General features: G+C 49.3%; 1 protein-coding gene across 4 annotated transcripts; it reads left to right on the top strand.

Moving 5' to 3' along the window:
* The first annotated feature begins 21 nt into the window (after positions 1-21).
* Positions 22-26,372, top strand: pros (prospero). 4 transcript variants are annotated; one of them, XM_066732472.1, is made up of 5 exons: positions 22-3,223; positions 3,720-4,199; positions 6,549-6,703; positions 22,123-22,267; positions 22,501-26,372. In XM_066732472.1, the coding sequence occupies exons 1-5, from the start codon at positions 536-538 to the stop codon at positions 22,678-22,680; spliced, it is 3,648 nt and encodes a 1,215-aa protein (XP_066588569.1). In that variant the 5' UTR covers positions 22-535; the 3' UTR covers positions 22,681-26,372. The 4 variants fall into 4 exon arrangements, with proteins under 4 accessions (XP_066588569.1, XP_066588567.1, XP_066588568.1 ...); XM_066732470.1 differs by having other exon boundaries at positions 22,123-22,282; XM_066732471.1 differs by having other exon boundaries at positions 3,705-4,199.
* The last annotated feature ends 461 nt before the right edge of the window (positions 26,373-26,833 follow it).

Genomic DNA, 26,833 nt, shown 5'->3' with positions numbered 1-26,833 from the left:
GAGGCGGAGGAGGTGGAGAACCTGAGGGGCTGGCGGAGGAGGGGGAGAAGAAGAAGAGGCAGAAGCGGAAGAAGAAGAAGAATAAGCGAGCGGCGTAGAAGGAGAAGGAGTCTCTCCTCGGGGAGCGAGTGGGGATAACGGCGGTGGGTGCGGAACGTCATCCGTGTATCGGCCGGAGAGAGAGAGAGAGAGAGAGAGAAGGAGGAGGGAGACGAGACGACGCGTACACGTCGCTGCTGTGCCAACGCTAGACCGACCAAGGGGCAAAAAAAGGAGTGGGAAAGAAAAGGTGGAGGCAAGTGGGAGCGAGAGAGAGAGAGAGAGAGAGAGAATTGGAAGGAAGGACAAGGAGAAGGGGACCCTCCGAGAGAGAGAGAGAGAGAGAGAGAGAGTGCAAAGCGGCAGCAGCAGCAGCAGCAGCTCGGAGCGCGCCCAGCCACGAGGGGCTATTTGAGCGAGAAGGGGAGGGGTGAGAAGAAGCCCTGGCGGGGAGGGGACGCGGAGGCCTTCGGGGGGCCGACCAACCAGACGGCCGATGATGTCATCGGAGGAGGAGACCGAGTGTTTCGCCCTCTACGGAGCACCCACGGAAAGCAAGCAACAGCAACTCCTGAAGAAGCAGAAGCGCACCAGACAGCGCGTGGACGCCGGCGAGCCGCGCAACAGCTACTCGAGCATTCCGAACTTCAGCTCACGGCCCTCCTTTCCGAGTAGCGGCCTCTACGGCTCGATATTCAGTGGAAATCGTCCTCCCACGCATCAACAGAGCAGCCAGCAACCCCAGCAGCAGCAACAGCAACATCATCAGAATCAGCAGCAGCAGCAGCAGCAGCAACAGCAACAGCAACAGCAGCAGCAGCAGCAGCAACACTTGTCCCAGCAACAGTCGGCTGGGGCCACTAGTCAAGGTCACCTGGTAACTGGAGCAACGGGTCCTACGAGCCAACAGCACTCCGGCCACGCTGCCTTCGGCTTCTTCGGGGCATCGGGCTACGGCCCCGCCAAGATGCTGAACGAACTCCTCGGCAGGCAGGTGAAGCAGGCAAGCGACGCAGGAGGCTCGCCGCCTGAGGGCGGACACGGGATGACCGGTGCCGGCATGGAAGCCGCCACCAACCTCCAGACCGGCGCCGTAGTCAATTGCGACGATCCGGCCACCGCCGAACTCACCCAGCACATGCTCCGCGACATCCTCCAGGGTCGCAAGCTCGGAGTCCTCTCCGTACCCGAGCAGCCCAACAACAACAATAGCATCCACAGCAACAACAATAACAATAACAATAATAATAACAATAACAATAACAACAACAATAACAACAACAACGGCACGACGGATCTGCTGAAGGGCCAGCAGCACCAGCAGAGTCCGCAGCACCATCATCATCAGGGCAGTGAGAGTGCGCGTAGTGGTGGTACAGTGCAGAGTGGCGGGGAGGAGAGTGGTGACGGGAACAACGTGGTGAATAATAGCAATCATAGTGAGAGGGACGCCGTGATGCCCGGGGACGCCGAGGACAGCGCCGAGGACGCCGCCTCGGCGGCCAGGGCGATGGAGGAGGCATTCGCGGAGGCCGGCATGGAGCCCGGTGCGAACCTCGACGGCTCCGACTGCGAGCAGAGCCTGCCGCCGAGCCCCGCCGGACCGAGGTCCGGCTCCGTCTCCGTGAAAGAGGAGATACAGGACGGCCTCAGCATAAAGCGCAGCCCCAGCCACTCGCCGTGCCCGATCGTGCCCAAGACGGAGACCAGCTCGCCGACCACGGAGATCAAGCGGGCCAGGGTGGAGAACATCGTGTCCACCATGAGGAGCAGTCCGGCCCTGATATCGGGCACGGTGAACGGCTGCAAGAAGAGGAAGCTCTATCAGCCGCAGCAGCAGACGGTGCACCACGTGCTGCAGCACAGCGTAAGCGACAGTTTGATGGACGACGACGACGAGAACGACGAGGAGCAGGACCCGACGACCATCAGGCAGAAGCAGGAGGAGAAGGACAACCTGAAGATACAGCTGAAGCTGATGAAGGAGCAGCTGGCGATGATGCAGCAGAAGTACATGGAGCTGTCCAGCAGAATGGAGCCGGACACGAGCGAGAGCGGCGATGCACCGGCCAGCCCCCAGCATCATCCGCAGCCACCCCCGAGGCCCCCGAGGCCGCATCCGCCCCCGGCTTACAACGGCCTGCCGAGCATTCCACCGGACCATCCTCACGCGGCAGCGGCGGCCATGTACCACATGGGCCATAAGCTGTACCTGGAGCAACAGCACGCAGCCCTCGAGAGGATGAAGCAGCACCAGGAGGCGGCTGTCAGGCAGCAGCAGCAGCAGCAGCAGCAGCAGCAACAGCAACAGCAACAGCAGCAGCAACAACAGCAGCAGCAGCAGCAGCAGCAGCAACACCAGAGACAGTCGTCACCGCCGCCGAGCAGTCAGAGCCAGCAACAGAGCCAGAGCAACACTGGACCACCCACCCCCCAAACACCCCAGTTGCAGAGCGGCACGCCGCTGCAGCAGCAGCAGCAGCAGCACAAGGACTTCCAGGAGAGGTTAGGAGTGTTCCGGGGTGGTAACGCTGTGTCAGCCGGCTCCTCCGGCTCGCACATAACGGGCGCCGATCTCGAGGGACTCGCCGACATTCTCAAGACGGAGGTCACGTCGTCGGTGAACAATCTGATAGACAGTGTGGTGGCGAGGTATATGCAGCAGAGGAGGTTCCTCGGGAAGCAGAGCGAGGCCGCACAGGCAGCGGCCGAGCAGCTCAATAAGGACCTCCTGCTGGCAAGTCAACTCCTGGAGAGGAAGTCGCCGAGGACGAAGGTCGTCGATCGGGGTGCCCCGCCACAAGCCGGTGGCCCAAACGGGTCACGGGGGCCCCTCAGCAGTGGGCCCCCGCCACCGCAGCCTACGGGCTTCTCCCAAATCGCACCCATGGTTGGTCCCCATGGACCCCATTCTGGCACAGCGGAAAATAACCTTAACCAGATGAATCAGCTGCCACCTCACGTGAGGCCAGGAGTCAGCATGTTCCAGACACCCAAGGCACCTACGATATACCCTTCCATGGCGTCCATGCAACAGCAGCATCAGCAACGTGAGCAACAGCAGCGCGAGCACCAACAGAGAGATCAATATTGCGCCATGAGGACGGACGACAGGGAGAACAGGGACTCGGAGCAGAACGAGGCTCTCTCGCTCGTCATGACACCCAAGAAGAAACGCCATAAGGTGAGAATCAACCCTTCGATCGATTTTATTACGAGGCCTACTTTTCCTTCATTTTTTTTTCCTTGCATCTCTCTAACCTCTTGGATAGTCTTTCTCTCTCTCTCTCTCTCTCTCTCTATCGTTCAGTAATTTCAAAAGCATGCAAGCTCCCTATCAGAGATTTAGTTGGAAAAATTGAGAGAGAACAAAGACGTAAAAAAAAGCAACTTGTATATATATATATATATATATATACATAAGAATGATACACGAGGATCGCGAGAGTGTCCGTGAGCGGAATTTCTCTCATGTTGGAGAGAAGAGAGAAAAACGATCGTGTGAATCGTGTGACATTCTGCTGATGGACACACACAGCGCGTTTCTCCTACGAAATAAATAATGCATGCTATATATATATATATATATATATATATGTACACTAGTTGGTAAGATAAATTTTAAGGCAGAAAGTACAAGACGAATAACGTAATTTTTAATTAAGGATTGCACTTCGCAGGTGACGGACACGAGGATCACGCCGAGGACGGTGTCACGAATACTGGCGCAGGAGAGCAGTGGTTCTCAAGGTGGTAGCGACAGTTCGCCACCACCGCCGCCCCAGCGATCTTATCACGCGCCGCCGCCGATCCTGCCAGTGTCGCTGCCAACCAGCGTGGCGATACCCAATCCAAGCTTGCACGAGAGCCAGGTGTTCTCGCCGTACTCGCCGTTCTTCAATCCACACACGGGACACCCCGGCCAGATACCACCGCCGGGGGCGCACCACCTCCCAGCGAGTCCTCCGGGAGGCGGTGTGGAACTCAGGGATTCTCCTCCACTGCCCCACCCGCCTCATCCGCCAGCGATGCTTCACCCGGCACTCCTAGCGGCGGCTCAACACGGCAGCCCCGACTACGGACACCTCAGGATGGACAGCAACGACCGGGGAAGCGACTGCAACACGGGCGACATTGGCTACGACGGCATTCAGCCTACAATATCCTTTTCTAATATCATCTATGTGCGCGCACACCTCCAGTGACCCGACGTTCCACTGGTAGATCCCAACGCACCCATTCGCAACGACGAAAAATGACAACCCCTGCCAGAGATAACTTGTTGCTCGGTCGATGAACTTTTTCAGAGCTCCCTCGAAACTCGTGCTCGTCCGTTCGATCGATATACCTCGCGCACACACGCACACACACACACACCTACGTACCTATACAATTCCGAAATTGATCGAAATCGTGCAAGCTCGATGATTGCGTCACGGTCGCGAGTACGATCGATATTGCTGCAATTGGGAACCGTGGAGGATGAGGGTAGGGGGGTGGGGGATGTTGAACGAGGCGAAGAAGGAAGAAACTTTTGGAGGCCGGGAGGAGAGCAGAGGAGTCTTGTGGATTTTTTGCTCCGGCCCGGAAGAAGCGCTCTCTCACCCTCGAGTTCGAGTGCTGCTTAGCTGGTACCCGAGGAGTGGAAAAGTCCGACAAATGTTAGATTAGTTTGTGCCGCGCGGGGGGAGGGGGGGGGGGGGGTGGCACGGACGCGCATAGTCGGGCCAACGTTGGCTGCACGGTTTGTCCGGCAACAACGCGCGGCGAGACTCGACCGAAAGTTCTTTGCCTATCCGTGTGCTCCCTCGGCCAACTTTCCAGGCCAATAATCTATCCCGCAATTTCGCTATCCGCAAAACGAGGATGAGGTGCTTCGGCCAACTTGGCTGCCCCCCTCCCCACCTTACCCACTACGTTCTCCACCTCTTTACGACTTTATCCAGTGCCAATTACCGCGAACCGTTTTCCGCTAACGGAGTCTCGCTCCCACCGGTGCACCCGAAGAGTTTCCTTCTACCGCGAGATACCCGAACGAAGACCCTCCCCACTCCTTTAAAGAAAACCGAATAAATCGGCCTATATTTTCGGTGGCGTCTCGTCGATGCACCGAAGCTCCACACGTATACAAACACACACACACACACACACATATATATATATATATATATAGACGAAAGAGATAGGCTTGCTGGCAGGGTATTTATCGATCGGTCGAAGGCCTCGGACTCCGACGAAAGACGAAAGGTGCAGGTATCGTCGCGCGACAACCGCGCTTGGCGGAATTAATCGGCTTGCGCTATTGGTGTGTCGTCGAACGGCTAGAAATGCGAGAGAGAGGCGTAAAAATAGACGAGCGCGCGCGTCAACTAAGACGCGTCCTGGGAGAGCGATGATCAGCCCAGCGCGAAAAAGCGTTGGAAAGGCGATTATGACGCATGACCCACCTTCCATTTCCGAAAGAGGCTCGTGTTCTCGCGGCTAGATGGATGGGTCGCTGCAGGTTGGGGCTTGGCCGTATACAGAGAGGGGCCTTCAGGAGGGGGGAGGTGCGAGAGGCGATAGACGATAGGCGAGAGAACGGGAGATGTGCATCATCGGAACTGCATCGTCGCTCTGTCGTCTGGCCGTTCGATCGGTACACGACGTTCTTTGCCACCTTTTTAGTCGGCCTTTGATGTAAAATCAATGGCGCATTTTTTCCCCGGTAGGGTAGGTCGAGCGCATCGTGCATCGCCTCGCCGTTCAGAGTTACTCGCTATACTATATAGCTACACGAACAGCAGCAACCTGCAATCCCCAGACTCTCGCACACCGATACTCTTCTCTCTTTTTCACGCTCTCCCTCCCCCTCCATTCCCACCCCCTCTCCCATCCACCATCTCGTCCCCTTTCTTTATTTCTCCGGCTCCGTTAGCGCCAGAACCCTTTTTCTTCGACTCGACACTGCCACGCGCCTTCACTTCCGGTCTGATGCGGCGGTCCTGCACGCTTCCGGTTCTTAACGTCCCGTACCAACGCCTTTCGATATTGCCACTACGGATACTGGCGCGTGTGTGTGTGTTTGTGTGTGTGGCGATGGAAAAAGGAAAGAGAACAAAGTAGGGAAACACAGAGGTTTTATAAGAATACGATGAAACCACATGAGGAAGAGATCCTATTAGCGGTAAGGAGTGAGTAAGGCTTCCGGCAAAGATGTGGCCAATCGTAGGTTAACCTCGGTTGAAAAGGTTGGACCCCTTTGTCGCTCACCCTTCGCGGATATATCCACAGCTTGTACGATTTCTAATCCTTCACTCGATACCAAGAAAAACACGACGATCGGACTCTCCGAGATATTCGCCTTTCGACGCGCGTTACTCTCTCTCTCTCTCTCTCTCTCTCTATATATATATATATATATATATATAGGTATAACATATTCCACAGTGTCTTTCTTTCTCCCCATGTCCGCTCTAATCCAAGAAAAACGAAAAAAAAAAACTAGTATTTCCTTAACCACGGTGAACTCGTCGACGTTGTCGCCGATGCATCTGAGGAAGGCGAAGCTGATGTTCTTCTGGGTGAGGTACCCGTCCTCCAACACCCTCAAGATGTACTTCCCCGACATAAAATTCAACAAGAACAACACCGCACAATTGGTCAAGTGGTTCTCCAATTTCCGGTAAGTTTCAAAAATCCTTTCTTCCATTATTTATTTATCATCTCTCCAGAAAACCATACGCGTATCACGACTCGCTCGGTTTTCCAAGAGCGTTCTCGACGCCGAGGGACGTACGTACATGCATGTGGAAATTGTTGAAATGAATTTTAATGAAACAAGCTTGCACGAAGAGCGTTACATCGCAGCGAGATTGATTCGGCCTCAGAATAGAAGAGAGAGAGAGAGAGAGAGAGAGAGAGAGAGAGTGGGGGAGAGAAGGAGGGGGTGGGGATGGAGATAAAAAAGGAAAAAGAGCCCACCTAACCCGTAGAGGATCGAAGGACCATTGGAGTGTCAGTTAATTAGAAATCCACCCGTTCAGTCAATTTAACTGGACTCGACCAATCAAGCATCGGCACTCGTGCGATTCGAATCTTCCGGGTATAAATCGATCTGGCTCTGGCAATTTCCAATGACCAGCGCTCCAGTCGTGTTCTACTTACAATGACCAGTTTTCGACTCTACTCCCCTCACCCCCTCGCCCCCCAACGGAAAACGGAGGAGCGAGACACACGTATCGGTTCGGTTTATGCAAACGAGAAGGGTGTTTTCGTGAAAGATGTAGAATGACCACTCCCTTCTGGCAAAAGTGAGAAGCGGTCAGAGCCCAAGAGAGTCACGCTGGGTGTGTCCGAATCTTAATTACCATAGCGGAGTAGCCGGATAAGTAACGCGGCCTCGCGCAGGTGGAAGCCGAAGAGGCCAACGGGCATTAGCTTGATTATAATTAGCCTGAGTACAGTAGAGATGCCGAGATATATAAGAACGCCCGGCTTTTCTTATCGCCACGAGTGTGACCGGCAGCTTTCGTGCTCGTCCCTACCAATGAGCGTTCACTCGCACCCCGTTCAACCTTCCGCCCAACCACCCTGTACATTATATTTTTCAACAAGGAATACCACCGAGACTCGAAAGACTCGACGTGTCCATCATCGACCTTATTATCGTCATTCCCAAAACTGCCTGTATATATATATATATATATATATATAGTTAGCACCGAACGAAACATCATCAACACCGCTATCTCAGCACACATGCGAGCCTCGCGAGTACAATAAACTTTCCTCCTCGTGGCGAAAAGTTCCTCCTCCGTTCAACCTGGAATCCTCCCCGTGCGTTTGATCGTGGCTAATTACGGACGAAAATCACCTCGTTGTTCGTCGTGTAGCCCCGAGGCCTCTCCTCCCGTTTCATATATTTATATACACTTTGTCATGCAAACGAGTCGGAGGAGAGCTTCCCAAGACGTCGCTTTCATCTCGTCCTCTGGACGTCCTGGCGTCAGGAACGACTCTGGTGAAACTGAAAAGTGGAGCGAAAGAAATCCGATGAGAGAGTGGAATTGAAGGAGGAGAATAAGCGAATAATTGGGCAAGGTGGAATAAAGTGTTTGGGTAAAATGGAACGATGGCGGTGCTGCACGTACAGCGAGGGGTGATTATATCGGGCGAAATAAAAATCGTTCGTTGGTTTTCTTGGGGCGCGTGGGTGGATAATCACGTAAAGGTTTTGTCGTTGGGTGTATTTGCGGCTGGGCGTCCCCTGCAGTGGTAGCTGAGCGAGCGTGCCAGATCAGATAGGCTAATGCACGGTTTCCTATGCGGAAATAGCGCGTCGCATTATTCTACGCTGTCTTTTTCTCGCGCTTCGATCGGAACGCCGCTTCTACTTTTCGCTAGTGGACTCGCGTCGATAGAGTCTCTTTCCCGAATCTCCGATGATCCTTCGTTCCAACGACAAACTCGTCAGACACATTCTCTATATATGTACGTGTATACTGACTCGACGAGGAGAATTCTTCTCCACCCTTTGACGATAATCGGATATTTTACAGAGAAACGGGAATTCGTGACGTTGCTCTGATTACCCATGCAGAGTAGCGACGACGAAGAGATAGTTTTTAGCGATTTGCCTAAAAATATATAATAATTCCGATATAGGGGAGTTCTCCACAGGACGATACGTGGGATCGGGGAAAGGGGTTAAGAGATAAAAGGGGCGGGAAAAGAGGTGGGTGGCAGAGGGTTATCAGATCCCTGCACGGTAGGACACGCGACTGAGGTAGCGAAAGATCCTATCGGTCGGGATGGAAGAAATTTTATGTCGTATAATGGACGAGCGACGCAGAGGCGAACGTGTACACATCGTGGTAGAAACGACTGACCGACGAATCCACTTCTCACGGAAGCCATCAACCCTTGTTTTCCAAACCTATAAAAATCTCCCACAGCGATTGGCGACAATTAAAAAGAAACTCTCTCTCTCTCTCTCTCTCCCTCTCTCGTTACCAAAACCCTGCACTATATACATACAGTTCTCTATACTATAAAAATCATTAATCATCATCCCCTCTCCTTTCCAATACTCGAAACACTCGGACCACCTAAAAAAATCGCCGAAGAAACAAATATCTCTCCAACGCGATAAATACGACAGAAAATTAAGAAAAGGGGTATATATACATATATATATGTATGGGGCAAAGGTAGCGGTGGTGGAAAGCTGGGTAATATCGTGAGTCACGCTTCGGAGGAGTCGCTTATCTTTCGTGGATCTTCGATAATGGTCGGGAAGGACGAGCAGCACAGTTATTCTTCGTCTTCGGTCATATCGGGCCATTTGGCGGATGGACGTTGTACATGGACGCTCCGTGTGTGCCGCGCCGCGCCAGCCAGGGGGGTGTATAACGACAAGGTAATTTTCTAAAGGCAAATTTCCTTTTCCACCCCTTATCGCTTCGTCGGACACGTGACCGCGCACCGCGCTCGTTAATGTTCCCGCCTCGGCTTCTTCGTGTCGAGGCCAGACTCGAGCCACCGACTGTCCACGCGTTCTTAGTTGGCCAAGCGCGAGGAAAGGAGAACCACTGATAATCGCACGCACTGCACACTCTCTACCTCCAATGGAAAAACGTGTCACGATTGCCTCCAGCCCGTATATATATATATATATATATATACCTGCACGCACTTCCGATTAGAATTTCCGCCTCCACTCGTCCTCTCCCTTAGCAAAACGTTTCAATTTCCAGGATTACACGCGAGTTATCGATGCTTCGTCCAACAACAATTATTCCTACAAAATTCCTAAAGCCTAATTCACGCAAATTGCCGAGCAAAGGAATAAAACATAGGTATATATAGACTTTCACAGGGATCGCGGTGAAATTAATTGCTGGACGATCGAGCTTAAACGACGCGTTAACAGAGCCACTACGAGCCAGCCGTCTAATCCGCGTTGATTAACGCTAGGAAAAGTGTCCTGCAATTAAGGGACGCTCCAATAGGATGGTTTCAGCCGGGAGATCTCGAGAGCGAGAGAGAGAGAGAAATAATCTGCACAGCGTGTATTCTTCTTGGTTTTAATCCCGGAAGATTGTGCATGTCCAGGAGCCTCGCGTGCCTCTTTTGCCTCCGGGCTATCATTCGTGGGCTGGGGCTTGATGGAGGAGAGTCCTCAAAAGCCTCGGCTAAACGCGAGTGCCATTTAGCCAGAAGAGACCAGAGGCGAGCGTTTGCTGCCGGGACGTGCGTGCTTCTCCGCCGAACAAAGACATTCTGCGATAAAACAAAGACGTCCTCTGCTCGTAAACAAGGACAATCCGGCCTATACAAAGATATGGTTCGCGTGTGGCGAGGAGAAGAAAGACAGAGGGAAGCGAGTAGGTATATATAGTGCATGCGTGGTTAGAAAGTGACGTAGTAAGAGGGGGGGGGGGGGTAAATAGAGAGAGGGAGAGATATCTAGGCAGAGAGACAAAAAGTACACACCGATCCAGGTCTTCTTTTGTGACGACAAGGGGGCCGGTTGGATTGCTCGAGAAAAAAATTTAGCCACCCCCCAACCCTGTCGCTGTAATTCCCACGCGTCGCGGCCTACGAGACTGCGGAGAGAGACCGTTGAGAGGCTGCAGTCTCGCGCGCGGCCCACATATTATCCACTCGCTCACGGTCCCCAGGGACCAACTTCCGCCCATCTCCCGGAAGTATTCCTCAATTACGCTACTCTTGCCTCCTTGCTCCTCCCCCTTGCTTCTCTCTCTCTCTCTCTCTCTCTCTCTCTCTCGGCTCTTCCAACTTTTCTCTCCTTCCACGCCGAATCTTCGCTATATCCATGTAATTTTGTTTATCAATTTTGTTCGCGAGCTTTTAGTCGGCTCTCCTCCGCTCCATTTATTCTTGCATTATACACGGTGAGACGTTCTCGCTCGTTAATTCGGTATTTACCGGAACGAGGGATTTTCGTGGGTATATGCATCGTGAGTGATTCGTGAATATATATTTATATATAGCATTTTATTTAAAGTTATGAATTCGTTGGATGAATTTTCGCGAGATGCATTGAATGCTCGACGCAGGAGGGGAATGGCGGAGGGGGGGGGGTGCACGCAAGCCTTTTTGAAGAAATCCTCCGCAGGGCGATAACGCTGGAGGCGGACGTTGCTTTACGCGCCAGTTTCTTCTTTTCCGTGGCAAGGGGAAAAGGGGAGACCGACTACTGGACCAACTGCAAGAATAAACACGGCCCTAGAGTCAAAGACCAAACTTTCCTCCTTTTCATTAGAGGGTCCGGCAACCAACTCGCGATGTACTCTCCCTCTCTCTTTTCAATCTCTCTCGCTCCCTCGAAATTTTTCAAGCAATAATTGGAGCCTAAAATACAAATTGGATCCGCGCATCGCAAAACATGTACGAACACTGGCAGAGAGCTTTGATTCGAGCTAAACTCGTACGTGTGTGTGTGCTTATATAAATAGATAAAATAGATCGATGCAGAAAAAAGGGGGGAAAAAAGTGTTGATTTCTTATAGGCAATGGGTAGAGATGGGGATCGGAGGTTGGGATGAAACGGATAAAAGCGAAGCTACCAAGCCTCGGCAGGCTTTATAAAATCGTAAGCGGATATGGCGCACCGTGCAAGTTTCCATATCCGTGCTGCGTGGTGGTTGTGCGCGCATAAACGGCAGTCACTTAATTAAAAATTACTTAATTACGTTCTTGGCACTAATTAGTGGCGCTTGGCTCTCTCTTGCCTCGACTGCCTGCGTCTCCACCCCCGTCGACCCCTCCGAGATCCCTCGTCCTTACCCCGGTACACACACACACACACGCGCGCGCGCGCGCAAAGCTTTTTACCCCATCTCCCACTACGACTTTTTTCCTCCACCCCCCCTCCCACCCCCTCCTTGCGGCCTTACCTCACCGCACAACCACGCAAAATCTCTGTCTTCGTTGCATTCTTCTTTTCCTTGTTTGCGCCCCAAGCCTCTCCCCCCCCCTTCCCTTCCAGTCCTCGCTACACGTACACTGCCTACCCTCCCCCCCCCCCCGTCCCACATCTTTGTTCGCAAGCTTCTTTGCTCGCGCGAAATCACACATTGCCAACTTGCTTGTTTAATCTTCTCAACGACCCGAATAAAAATCCCCCGGCAGAAATCTCCCTTAACCACCACTAACAATCTCCCCCTCTAGTCCAAGAATACATACACATCGACTTTAAAAAAATTCCCGCACACATCTCGTTCCCGTGTTTAAACCTCGCGAGTTTTCTTGACACGAATTCTCAGGTATATTTCGGTCGGTGGTATTTTTGCTTTTACCGCGACGACGATGCTAACGAAGGAACAGCGGCGAACGTCAGGGTGGAAATTGCCAGTGCAACTAAGCGGGAGTGCATGCAATCTTTGGAATGGCGGAGCCAGGCGACTCTTATATGGTGGAAAGCGCGATAGGCCCGCATATCTCTGGGATATTGTTCCGGGGACTCTCTCTAAGAAATATCGGGAATAGTTAGCCGATACGCCAAGGAAACAGTTGGCTGGCTGCCTGCTTGCTCGGCGCTCGCAGCTACCAACTCTATCTCTCATTCAAGCTTTTCTCCCGATGCGCCACTTGCAATTCACTATATATATATATACATGGTATATATACCTGGAGCTAAACAATGAGAGCAGAGAATCTCGCAAACTTGCAACGATCTAACCTAGTCTCTCTCTCTCTCTCTCTCTCTCTCTCTCTCTCTCTCTCTCACACAGCCTTTGTTCGACGGATTTTCATAAGCCAGCGTTCTAAGTAATTTTCTTGAAAAGCGACAAGAGCGAGAGACAATTGGTCCGGAGAAGAAACGAGCGATGTGCCGCGCGTTTGATTTCGATGGTAGTCGGGCGGTTCATTGGGATTATCGAGGTAAGAAGGCGCGCGATAGTTCGGTCGCTGAGAGCAATCAGAGTTTTGCGAGGTCAACGAACCGGTAGGCTCGGCAAGTACGAGAAAAGGACTGGCCCGGCTTCGGTGGAATAAGGTCGGAGGGGTTTGCGGGAGGTTGAAAAGGTTCCTTTGGCAGGAAACGTAGGATGATCATGCTGCAAGTAGCTCATAGCGGCGGATTAGCCTTGCAGTGTCGATGCTTACATCCCCTGTAATACCCCCACCCACCCCTTCGGCCCTACGCCACTTTCTTCTTTTCGCGATAACCCTGCGGCCAACACATTGTCTCAGCCTCGGCCAATAACCGCCAACCTCTGTTTTTTCTTCTCCATCCCTCACCCCCTGCGCCATCCATCCCTCCCCACCCCTCGTATCGAGGAAGTCGCAAAGAAAACTCGCGATGACTCTTCTCTCGGTGCTGCACATTTTCTCCTGGCTAATTCTACATTCTCTCTCTCATATATATATATATATAGAAATTTACTCGAAGATTTCAATATTCGCCCAGTCGTTACCCCCCCCCCCCCCTATATTCCTTTTATCCTCTCTTTCACATAAGTACAGCAAAGTTTAGATCCTCAAAAATTGTTGCCTTTTCCCATCGCTCGACTCTTCTGATCTCGAGTGAGAAACTTTCGCCGTAACTCGCACCATGCAGTTTTCGAAAAGGTTCTCCGCGAATAGGTGGGAAAATGTGAAATGATAATGTTCTCGGTGTTTCGGTCTAATCGGCTTTGTAGCTGCTATGACGGACCGATGATGAGGGAGCGAGGCTACTGATGGTCGAAACTTGGGGAGAGAGGGATGAAGCCGCGCTATATATGTATATGCGGAGGATTTAATTTACATTCAGCGAACGAAAAACGCGGAAAACAGTTTATCAAAAAAAAGTTGCAGCGTTGGCTCGCTCGGTGAAAGAGAGAAAGAGAGAAAGAGAGAGAGAGAGGAACGGTTTTAGCTTCGTTTCTCGGTGTATTCCTGTGCAAGAGAGAGAGAGAGAGAGAGAGAGGGAGGAAAAAAGAGGGATGATACGAGGGGTTGAAGCCGACTGAAATGAAATTGTCCGTGCATGGATTATCGCTGACTTCGTTATGTCCTCGCATTATTCACCCGTTTACCCCTTGCCCAGATGCTTCCTTCTTCCTCCTCGTGCACTTTCCAGATTTTTTCCTTCCCTCTCTCCCCCTCTCTTTTGTTTTTTACTGGAAAAAACCTCTTATCTCGTCTGAGTGCATTCTCGTCAAATTTATTATCCTCTCGGCGAACTTTGCCTTATATACTCGAGGTCTCCCGTGTCTCGAGATAACCGATAATTTCCCAACAGCCTTTATCACCCCCCCCCCTCTCGTTCTCCCTCTTTCCCTCCAAAAATCTTGGCAAAATTTCAAACACAAAATTAATAGCAATATTATTTCGAAGAAAGAGATTTTCGCAAGATTCGAGGCTCGATTAATTTATTTCGTTAGTTTTTTTGGAAAAGGAAAAAGAGGTGGACAAAAAGATGGCGGAGAGGCTTTTTATGTCTGCGCGCGTAACTAGCGGAGATTCGACTCGATACTTTTCGTCCCGTGACATTTAGTGCGCTGCGCGGAAATCGGAAGCTGCAGGGGCTAGGCGTGAAATTACTGTTCCGGCCAACATTTACCCGGCGCGGGAGCGCGAAAGAGGGGGTAACGTTCGACTGGACAGTCGGAGTCTGAATTGATTCCGTTTGAACCCCCTCGGCGTCCCTCGGCCCCCCTCGCCAGCCCCGGTCCACCCCTTTTTCCTCCCATCTCGTTTTATACTCTCTCTCTCTCTCTCTCTCTCAGCCTCTTCCACCCTTCCAGGCTTCCACCTTCCATTCCAGACCCACGCCATGTCCCTTTTTCAATATTATCCCTCGACTCCGACCGCGCAAACCTGAAATTTCATCTCCCATTATTTCCTAAAATCAAAAAAAAAAATGCATTAATTCCCTAGACTCTGTCCAAATATTTTCCTCCCCTTCCCTGCGTGCAGAGCAGCCGCACAGTCTTCGCTCGCTCTTTGTGTCACGCCAAGCAGCAGAGATAAAGCGATCGGGGGATAAATTAATATTTATATGTTGGGGAGGAGAGGGCGGCTAGGCCGGGGGTGGGAGTGGGGGTGGAGGACGAAGCGTATTAGGGGGCAGCGAACAAATAGCCGTCAGGATTTTCGATGAGGAAAGAAAGAAAAAGCTGTGGACGTATGGCTGGCTATAGCCCCGTGGAACGTTATTCGATATATTTGTCAGTAAAACGATAGCGAGCAAATTGCATCTGTCCTTTACAAGCTGTGGCGCCAAGCTAGATCAAACGTTATTACTCGCCAGGTATTTCTCTCGCAACAGAGGAGAGAATCAGCCTCGCCTCTTCCACTCGTGCAATTTCTCTCTTTCCTCGCCATATTGGCCGCGACGAAAACTTCATTTTCCATCATTACGCCTATTCTTCTTCGACCACCCCCCACCCCCACCCATTCTCATTACGCATCTCATCGGACCAGGAATCTATTTTGAGAAAAGACCAAGTCACACCACTCTGTATATATAGACTTTCTTACTCGGTGTAATTTGGATTATTACGGTGGAACGTGTGTGGGAGCTCGTTGAACCAGAACTGGCACTTGAGCAAAACGGTCCTAGACCCCTAGCCGACGACGACGACGGTGAACGGTACAGTTACAGCAATGTCGTATGTAAATCGCCCATATGCCAAGTCAATTTCTAAGTATAGTAAAAATATGCGGGCAAGAGAAGCGAGCAAAGTGCTACTATCTTACGGCTCGTCGTACAATACGGGTCATAAGTAGGACGTTGAAATTCACTGCAAAGGTCCCTCCTCGCATTCTCTTTTCTTACACGTGGAAAATTTAATACTTATATCGCAACTGTGATTCCTCGTCCTTAAATCGTTTTTGCCTCGTCGAAGGATCGATCGATCGATCGAGAGTTCCAGTGGGGGGATTGTGCAGATTGCAGGCTTTTTTTAGAAAGATCGAAGATTGGCTGGGAAAAAAAGTGTACGTCGATGGAAAATGTAGAAGCTGTGTGCCAGTCACCTCTAACCTAGTGGCCAAATAGCACGTGTCTCGACCCGAAAGCTTCCCTATCTTCCCACCCCCTCTCCTTCTTCAGCCACCCCAATCCAACGTCCCTCGTCGGATTCTCGTCATCCCCGCATCTTTCATCCAACTCTTCCAACGGTTTCTCTCCTCTCCCCTCCCCCCCCCTTCCTCCTCGTCCCTCAAACGCAACATAGTCCCACGAGAATTTTAACCCCTCCTCCGCGGAAAGAGCCTCGTATCGGGTTGAGCATTATTCAATCTAGTGGACGTAAACCCAAAACCAACAAGTGCTACCAATCTCGTTTAACCGTGCCAATGAAAATAATATGGACAAAATTTGCTTGAGAAAACAGTTTCGGTCAGAGACGTGCAATTACGATGAAGAAATCAACTGTTTCCCGGAGAAAGGTCTTTGAAAGCTGACAAGATCCTTACTGATGGAAGAGCAGCAATAAATATCGAGAAAATCCGGCTTTACTATCGAGAGATAATATTTAGATTCGAGGTTGTGTCTAAATGTTTGCAGACGAAGACTAAAAAGTCGGCGGAAAATCTTCTTAATACGTCGAAGAGAATACAAGGGTAAGGGAGAAGATTGCAAAGCTGTGCAGAGAGGAGAAGGTAGAGGGATTAGGGAGGAGAAGAGGTACAAAGAGTTTAGCAATATCGATCAAGTGGTCGCGGCGCGCGTGGGTTTTGCGAATATTTCAGGTCTCGTGGGTCTTGAAGATCCGCTCTCGGGAGTCTGTCTGGTGAATCGTGAAAGATCGATTCCTTACGGTTCCTCCTCCCGCCTTCCGCAAACATACGGACCACTCGTGCGATGTGTATGCGTGTGCCCGGACTTTTCCAGCGGCCGGTTCTGGTAGGACGGCCCGTAATGTGGTTTAGCTTGCTATGACAGGAGGTAAACTTGACAACAAAGAATTATTGATTTTTTCTCAGGTCGAGAGAGAGAGAGAGAGAGAGAGAGAGAGTTGAACGAGTTGCCGGGCGGTTGAGCGTCCCGCTAGGGTATTCGACAAAGGATGTTTTTCAGGTCCCTAACCTAGGCAACCCTTCTCCGACATATCGTACGCGTTTTTTTGAGCCTCGATATGTGCTCTCATCGTGGGTGGATGCGCCCGTGTATGCAAACTCCTCCCCTTTCACCCTCAACCCCCTCCTCGATCTTCCTACGTACTTTCTCGCGACGCAACGAGTTCTTAAAGTTGACCGCGGATCAACGAATGTGAATTATGTATATATTCGACCTTGCCAAACGTCCTTGGTCTCTCTCGCTAAGGGAAATTATTAGCTGGATGAATTTTACTTGTTTTCGGCCATAGAGTGGCTAAGCTGCATTGATCGAGCAGGGAAAAAGAGGTCTGCAGCGGGAAGTGCACCTCTTGGGTAGGAAGGCAGGCAGGCAGAGAAAATCGATCGATTAAAAAAATGCTTGGCCAATGCCGAAGTGCAACGAGGACGCGAATCACGGGGCTGATGTTGGCAAGGGTGGCCAAAGGAGGGAGGCTGCAGAAGAAGGGATGGTCCGGGTCCATTGAAGAGTAAAACCGCTCAAAGCAGCTGCCCCCCACCTCCCCCCCTTTTCTCTCTCTCTCTCTCTCTCTCGCCCTCCATCTACCCTAACTCTTCTCCTTCTCCTACTCCTCATTTCGGCTCTCCTATGTAGCACGGACTGCGCCAACCCCAAGAACCCGTTGCATCCACACACAACCTTCTCTCTTCTTTACAGTTTACCCTCGCCAACCAACCCCGTGCAAACCTTCCACACGCACTATATATATATATATATATATATATATATATATATGTATCGCGTCTCGCAAAAATTCTCGAGAAAGCCCGTGTGGAAGAGAGAAGATAACAGCTTGATTAAGGAAACTCGTCTTGTAGCGATAATCCAAGTCCGATGGTTCGATATTTGCACAGTTGGCAGTTCTTGCAGTGGTAGAGGCACGAGTTTATGAATTGGCGCGTGTGGAGAGAGACGACTATTGCATGTGCCAAGGGAGACAGAGGGTGAGAAGGGGAGGGGAGGGGAGGAAACTAGCTTGGAGAGAGCCAGGCCAGCTTTAAGGCAGCCAGATGTAAAAAAGAGAGAGGGAGAAAGAAAGGAGAAAGAAGGGAGACGAAAGGCGCAAGGGGGCATTTGGAAAAGTGTGCATTGTAGGTTAGGCGCGTGCGGCCGAGCCATCAGCTAGTTCGAAGGGGGCCACAGCGTCTCTCCCGTTCTCGCTCTTAGCCTGCAAGTCTCTCCCTCCTTTGTAAAGAGAGAGAGAGAGAAAGAGACCCCCCGTCTCATTGTCCGAGGCACATCTGCTCCGTGATCGCGGGCCCCGATGTATATTGTCTCGTCAACTTTGCCAAGTTGCTCCTGGACAAAAAAAGCTGGCTTAAGAGCGCGTGATCCTGGACACGCGTTCCAACCCTCCAGCCAGACATCAGCGTCCTTCCTCCTTTTCTATCAACCGCGAAAAATGATGCTATCCAGCCGGTTCCCCTACTCTGTAATCTACATATATATATATATATATAGCTTCCATCGAGAAGAAATTCGGCCAAAGATGGCGGACAATAATTAGCGCTAGCCGTGCCTGCGATGCTTAAAGAAGAGGAGAGAGAGAGAGAGAGAGCGAATTGTAAAGAGTGGAAAGTTTCTTCGGGAAGTAGCGGGGCTTGAAACGCGATAATTGCCGGTGGAGAATAACGTAATCACTTGGTAACGTGTGGTTTAATTACGTGATTTGCCGGGCAGGCGGGTGTTCTCCATCTTGCCCGGGGGTGGATCAACGCGGTGCGGTGCGCCGGAGCGCGGCGTCGCGTCGCGACGTCGACGTTTCCAACGGCGCGTCCTTGTTAATTACTAATTAAGGAGGGTGCGAGCGTGAAGACCGACACCTTTTTCAGCGAGTCTCAATGGACGCTCGCGCCTCGCTCCGGAGCAACCGAGCGCGTTCCGACACCTTACGCCAGGATACGTCCATGCGTGCGGGATCCAAAGCTCTGGAGAACCTGAGTTCCACGAGAGAGAGAGAGAGTTACTCCACTCGCGTTACACGCACTTTCACGCCTCCTCTGCCAACCTCCCTCTCACCACCACCACCCCCATAAAAAAAAATCTTCCCACCCTTGTTAAAGCACCTACCCTACCACCCTTAACGAGAACCGACATTAACTAGCCTTACGTTTCATCTCAAAGTTAAAAACCGCGCTCCAATCTCGGATTCTCTTCTATAATTCTCGCCTCCAGACTATAAAACTATGTTAGACAACCTTTGGATTTTTCTTCTAATATTATTCTCGCTTTACAGTAATTTTCTTATTCCTCCGTTTCCGGTTCTATTTTTCTTCATCGATACACCTTAACATTGAGTCGAATACGTGATATAGTTTTGTAAATTAAATATTTCTATTAAATGCAGCTATATATACTGAGAGCAAAATTACGTCATATAGGTAAAAGGAAAAGAAACGGTTATGCCAAAGATAATGAGCAAAGCTGTAATTTATCTGTATGAGAGTGTTGTACTATAGATATATACTTGGAAAGCTTTTGCTGGGTTAGTAGAAGCCGGTGCGCGGCAAGAGACGAAGCGGGTTCCCTTCTTGGGGTAAGTCGTGGGAAAAGACTTTGGCAAGAATGCAAAAGGCAGTCGCGTCAGAGGAGGCATATCGTCCAAGTCGTGCCTCGATCGTGTCGGGGTTGGCCAAAGTGTCGAAGGTTAGTCGACTCGGCGAAACCGTTGAAAGAAGGAGGGGGACAGCCTCGAGGAGATCGCAAACGTTGAATGGGAAGAAAGAAAGCAAGGAATGGAAGAAAGGAGGGGGTGGGGGGAGCCACAAAACTTGCCAAGGCGAGAACATTCAAACTTTCGCCAACCCCAACTGCCACTTCATCCATCCCCCTTCCATCCTTTAAGATCGCAATCTTAGCCGACCATCCCCCCTCCTTGGACACCCAAGAAAATCCCTATTCTCGACCAACACGCCCAAAACCACTGACAGCATTCAACAAACCAACACTTGGCGTACATAAATCTTGCACGACTTCCTTTCCTCAAAATTCTAATTAAAAAACTTCCCGAAGAATAGCGAATTCAAGGACAAGGGGGACAGGGAAGATTTAAGCGAAATTGAAGAGTATTTTGCAACGGGATACACACACGAGATGTGGCATAATTAATAAGTTCTCGAGTGTTTGACGGTAATCAAAATGGAGTGCAACGGCGAAGAGAGGAAGACGCGGGGAATCTGGGCAATCGAAGGTGCATGCTGGATAGGGTGAGAAAAAAGGAGAATAATGGAGAGATAAGGAGACACCTGGATGGGCATGCAGGGACGTGAAGTGATTTAAGAGGGATCGATAAAGTCAAGTTGGCGAAGATTTTCCTCTCCTCGTTCCCCTCATCTTTAATTAGATGCTAATAATCAGCAACCTCGGCAGGTCTGGCCTGCTCGCTCCGGCCTGGTCTCTTCTGTTCTGTCACTTCTCGCTGACGGTTGCCAGGCATCCCCATTTCCAACGATCCGCAAGAATCCCCCAAGAGAGCCTCCAAGAGCGTATTATTATCCTAATTATAGAATAGGATGAATGCGCCAGTCCACAGAGCGAGTCTCTCTCTCTCTCTCTCTCTCTCTCGTGCAGAAGCACCATATATATGTGCACCTCCAACGAGAGACTCGCCCTCGTTTTCTCCCCGTATCTTTCTTCCCAGCCAACACCCCCCCCCCCCCCTCCCCCTCCTCCCACTCCCTCGATGCTCATCTCTTCTGCACTTGATGGTCGAAGAGTGGCAATTCTAGCACCAGGGCTTTTTTGTCAATCAGACTATACGAAACTACTGCTTTCTCCCTTGCACTCGTTATCACGACACTCGCGTATCTCTTCTTCCTCTAACTCGGTCTGTCTGTTTTAATTAGGCACTTGGAGAATACCTGGGGCACGCACCAACCAGTATTAGCACCTACATATGCACACCGACTTTCAACCGGTATTGAATAAGCTTGATGGCTGGTTGGTTAAGGATTATAGGCAAGGGCGACGCGTTCGCGATAGAAGAGTTTCCTCGAGAGTGCATGGATAAGCAGAGAGAGAGAGAGAGAGAGAGAAAAGTGGTTCTCTCTTTCGATCTTTGGTCCAGAATAGTAGTCTTCCTTCACTCTTCGCGAGAGCACGAGCAATTGTCTCGATTTATAGGGGAGCTAATCCGAGCCCCATCGAAAACACTCCTGATTAACCATATAGTATCCAGATCTTATATTGGTCCTGTCGACCTAAACTCTCATCTCAACCTGTTTAAACGATATTTCGCGAGGAACGAGACAAAAGAATGATGATAATTTCACGAAGAGAGGATCTAGAACCTAAATTGAGATTTGTGGCTACTAAACCGATGCAGCAAGAAGGACAGTAGAGTTTTAGAGAGAGAGAGAGAGAGAGAGAGAGAGAGGATGGCTTAAAGGGAATTTTCAGGGAAAGAAAACGGCAATGTCTCGCTCCCGGAGGAGAAGCTTGAAAGCTGCATTCTCCCCAAGCTCGAAGCTTTCATTTCTTTCTCAAGTTGGTGCGCGAGAACGTCGACACCCACCCCTCGCGTTGCCCACCCTCGCACTGCCAGACACAGGCCACTATTGCCATACTAATTACCTACCAATTAGTGACTTATGTTTGTTTAACTGCGTTAATTAATGAACGTCAACATTAAACCCGGCACAGGCGCTCGATTTTTTCCCCTCCAACGGGAGAAGAAAACGGTTTTTCTCTTCAACCGGATGCGGCTTACTCTTTGGGGATGTTTGCGCCTATGTGCGTTCACCAGCGTTCTTCCACGTCCGCACGACTCGACGCCGCACACGTTCTTGGCTGGCCGCGATCTTGAAGAGTCCCTTTGAAGTCGCCCAGAATTTTCCACTCAATTTTTAAGTTATCCAAACTTGGTTGGTCCAACCTCGGACTATATATATATATATGTATATCGATTCCTCGTCGATTAATTATCGGCACCAGCATATTTCGAGTTTACTCAACGATTTTTGTCATTGTATAAGAAATTTTTCAACTTTTCCCTCTTCTAACAAATTTTTCTCTTTATTTTGCAGAGAGTTCTACTATATCCAAATGGAAAAATACGCGAGACAGGCGGTTTCTGAGGGCGTTAAGAATGCCGAAGACCTGAGAGTCGAGGATGACTCGGAAATCTATCGGGTACTCAACGTTCATTACAACCGCAACAACCACATTGAGGTATGGGGTCCTAAGGTGCGCAACACTAACACGCCCACGATAAATTTTCTTTTAATTTGACGTTATATGATTTTCTATAGTTCGTATATATATATGTGTGTGTGTACGGTTGAAGAGGATTTATATATATATATATATATATATATGCTACTGCTATAGTTGGCAGTCTCGTAATGCATAATATGGTACCGGAGCACCGTGGTCCCAACTAATAACACTGGCGATGATTGTAGGTGCCGAGCAACTTCAGGTTCGTCGTTGAGCAGACGCTGAAGGAGTTCTTCAAGGCCATCCAGGGTGGCAAGGACTCGGAGCAAAGCTGGAAGAAGTCGATTTACAAGGTGATCTCGAGGCTGGACGATCCCGTGCCGGAGTACTTCAAGACGCCAAACTTCCTCCAGCAGCTCGAATGAATTAGGAGACTCGGCGGCACTTGCTCTTTGTGGTGAAGTGGCGGGTAAGCGGGAGCTCTTCCGCTTCCGACCGGGGAACCTCGCCGAAGGGGGCCAGGGGGGCCGAGTCCCCTGGCGAAGCACAGCCAGGTATCCTTCTTGATACAAAACTAACATATCGCAAAACAAACGAACGAAAGAACGAACAATCGCGAGAAGAGGATGGAAATCTCAGTCGAGAGCCAGAAATAAAGAAAGAGAGCGAGAGAGAGAGAGAGAGAGCTCCTATAGAGGGGCAGCAACGACAGAGGAGCGAGTAGCTTCATCAAGGTGTCTCGCAATCTCCGAATACAAAAAAAGGATTTGCCGACAGGATCAGGCTGTGACGCATTGACGAACGAGGATTACAAGGAAGCCTTCTAAGCAAAGCCAAAAAAAAAATAAATAAATGAAGAAGAAGAAGAGGAAGAAGAAGAAAAGACGTGACCGGAGGAGAGGATGAAGAGAAAAAATACCAGAGGGTTTCTTTACACGATAGATCGCGAGTCAAAGTTTGAAGAATCGAGTCTAAGATGAACGATGGATAGGAGCATTAATAGGAGATAGGGGAGGATCGTCATTATCAATCATCATCATCATCATCATCATCGACGTCGTCGTCGTCAGCAGCAACAGCAGCAGCAGCAGGAAAAGGCTTCCGGCGTTGTCAATACCACTTTGTTTATCGCTCTGTTTGTTACTTATAGAGTATTGATTCGTTACCGCCTAATTTTAAGGGACGGGTACGAAGAGAGAAGGCCGATAGGATACTACGCAGGGTGGCCCTCTCTCTTCGTCTCGCGGGGAACGAGTTGGTTAGGCTACTATATACATATAGATCGTGCGCTAGAGGGAGCTGCGCTTGCAGATCGTGCCCAGTTCCAACTGTCGTTGAGCAGAGTTTGGATCGGACGAGACGAAAGTTCTGCCGAGCGAGCCCGATCTTCGGCTGACCTTGCGTTCATCGAGCATTCCCCGACACTACCCTCCCCTCCGCTTACAAAATGGAGGATTGTAAAGAGAAGAGGACCTCGGGCTCTTTCGGCAGATGTCGCGGAAGAGCCCGAGATCGTCGCGGGGAATCTCTTGTACAAAAGTCAAGAAAATTGTCATAATAAAATAAAGAGAAGAGAGTACTACGTGGAAGCGCCTTTTGGTTATCTCGAGCACGGTGTCGATGTGTCCTAGAAGGATCGCTCGCAGGACGAGTGTTCTTTGGCGCTTCCGGGCCTTTAAGAACATCTCCGAGTCGAGGCGAGGCGACCTTGGCCGCGACCCGCGAAACCTCCGGCCAGGGCCGCCTCCGTCCCCAACCTGCCACGGTCAGCTAAATCGTGATTTTTGACCAAGCAACCTCTGGTAACCATTGTACAAAAAATTTCTACGTAGCTTAATATTAAAAGCGAGTTCAAAAATGAGAGAGTACAAGTTTCGATAATTACCTCTGCAAGCGCAACGCCATCTATACAAAGGTTAAACCTTCTATAAGCTATAGTTCTTCTTCTTCTCGAATCCCTATGATTTATATCCCGAGGATTCCGGAGCCTGGATAGGGCCTCGAGACGCGCCGCTTAACGTGCGGTCGTCGTGGTCCTTTCCCAGTCTTCCGAGAGTCCGAGAAAACTACTCGATCGCAATGACCCAAAGTCGACCCCTTCCCCGTAACATAACCTATATATATATATATATATATATATATATATATATAGGTGTAATCCTGTGCATTCGCATCATTACCGTTGATCGGCTCCCCGCGAGAGCCGCATTACCCCCCACCTATATTCTTATTATTAGTATATCTAATATTATTATTACTATTATTACCTATTGCAAAGAGCAGTAAGTTTCTGGATGTGTTGAATCGCTCCTCTCATCAGCGATTTTTTCACGCTCGGACGCACACGTGTACTCTCGATAGCTCTGTCTGTGTGGGGTCGGAATGACGAAGGCGATTGAGAGAGAGAGAGAGAGAGAGGAAAGATCATGGACTCTCTCTCTCTCTCTCTCTCGAGGATGTGCGGAAGAGATAAGAGAATGCGTGCGTGCCTCGCACAGTCAGTTTCTCGAGTAGACCCGTTGCGTCGCGAGCTGCAAAGTCCAACGATATTCTTCTATAACCCCCCCCCCCCCGGGCCTTCTATCCGTGAGAAAACGAGAAATACAGAAAGAGAGAGAGATGGAGAAACACGAGGACGCGTCTGAATATCCTAGTAATAATTAGCGGCTTTTAAATCTATCGATTTTAAATTAATGATTAACGGGATCGAGCTAGTCGTTTTACGGACGTACGAGTTATCGTACGAGGAAAAATTAAACTACTAGATGTACTAAAGAAAAAGTTTAAAGGAAAAAGCGAATCGGCGTGGAGCGCGAGGGAAAATCACAAAGCATCGCGCATGACGAGTGAAAAAAGCCGAGATCCACGAGTCCTAGTGATCTTTTCGCGAGAGAAAAATTTGTATTTAAGTGCTAATAACTATTTACGCCGGTGCGTATTTCTATATTACGGTAAATTATATCAAAGATATATATATATATAAAAATAAACGGATTATTATATATATATAAATATATATACATATAGAAATATTAGAGTTTTAAAGTGTCGACGACGGATCGTACTCCGGTGAAAAAAATGACGAAGAGTAATGAGAAAATGGAAAACAAACAAGAACAGCACAGTACACGTCATTCTTTTTCATGTGTGTTTCTTCTGCTTGAACAATAAATAAAAGTATCGCTTGCCCAAAGACGTATTTATCGTAATATTAGGATCTGATTAGAGTGGTCGAGAGAGAAAGAGAAAGAGAGAGAGAGAGAGAGAGAGAGAGAGAGAGAAACGGTGTCAGAAGAAAATAAGGCACTTTTCCACTGAATTATGTATAGATAGACTTTTCCTGCGACGAAAAACTAAACGTTTCTTATCCAAATTCTCTTTTATTTTCGATCAGCGCGAGTTCTCATCCCGCTTACTCGCATCGCTACCGCTATTACGTGCACTATTATTATCTTTATTGTAACCTTGTATCGCTATCATTATTATTATTATTATATATTATTAGTTTATAATTATTACTCACACTCGACAAACTACACTATATTATTGCCTTTAATATCGTAATTGCCAACACAGGGCAAGATAAGCCATCGTGAACAATTTAGTTTATTTTAATTAAGTCTGTTACTTTAATTTCACGCAACCTCCCCCCCCCCCCCTCTTTCCCCCTCCCAGCCTCAATTTCCCAACTACCCAATATTCTCATTTTTAACTAGCCTTTCACGTTACACAACCTTGCCTACGTTCCCTGCAATGATTCCTCTCATCGAGTCATGTCTCGAGCATCTTTTCTTCTTTTTGCAAACATTGAAGAGGAAGGCTCTTTCGGAGATTCGATGGAGGAAAAAGTTGCAGTATTTCGCATAACGATTTTAAAGAATCAATTTCGCAATCCTATCCTTCGGCACTGCAATTTAGTTTCTACTTTTAGTTTTTACGAGATTAATTTGACGAAAGACAGTTGTATCGGTATATAATTACACGTAGTGCGCATAATTTTCTTTAAGCGGTGAGTTTTAACCTAGTCACGAGTCATTATTTTTAATTAATTGAATATCGATTTATTAATTATTATTTTATTTATTAATCACAAGAATAAAATGAAACATTCAAGTTACTCTCGGTTCATGTTTCTTTTGATTTACCTCCCAATTTTTCACACCGTTCTCCCATCTTGCTTTACTAGTGTCTGTGTTTTTTTTTTTCTACGTCACATCGTGCAAATACATTTCTTTTGGATCCAAGATCGCTGCTGATCGAGCTGAGGGATCGTGAGATTGACGAGTCGTGGGAGTAAAAAAAAAAAAAGTGGTAATAATTTTTAGTGACACTTTAAAATTGTTATTTTGTGAATGATAGACCACTTTTAAAAATCAAGAATTCCGAGTAACTTTGGCCTAACTCTTGTGATCCTCTTGTGGCCGTGGCCTAAAACTTAGATAAATTATCGCTTAGCTCTATACGGAAGGATGATGAAAATTAAAAACAGACTCGCAATCTCAAGTCTTGTCAGCTTCGGGCGCATTGCCTCTGACATTCTAAAAAAAACAAAAAAAAAAACCATATCAGCAGGGTGAT

Source organism: Prorops nasuta, unplaced genomic scaffold (assembly GCF_024137725.1).
Source record: "Prorops nasuta isolate Cenicafe-Biocafe unplaced genomic scaffold, Cenicafe_Pnas_1.2 PNAS00010, whole genome shotgun sequence".
Taxonomy (NCBI): domain Eukaryota; kingdom Metazoa; phylum Arthropoda; class Insecta; order Hymenoptera; family Bethylidae; genus Prorops; species Prorops nasuta.
The sequence above is the reverse complement of the archived record's forward strand: the minus strand, read 5'-3'. Positions and strand labels throughout refer to the sequence as shown.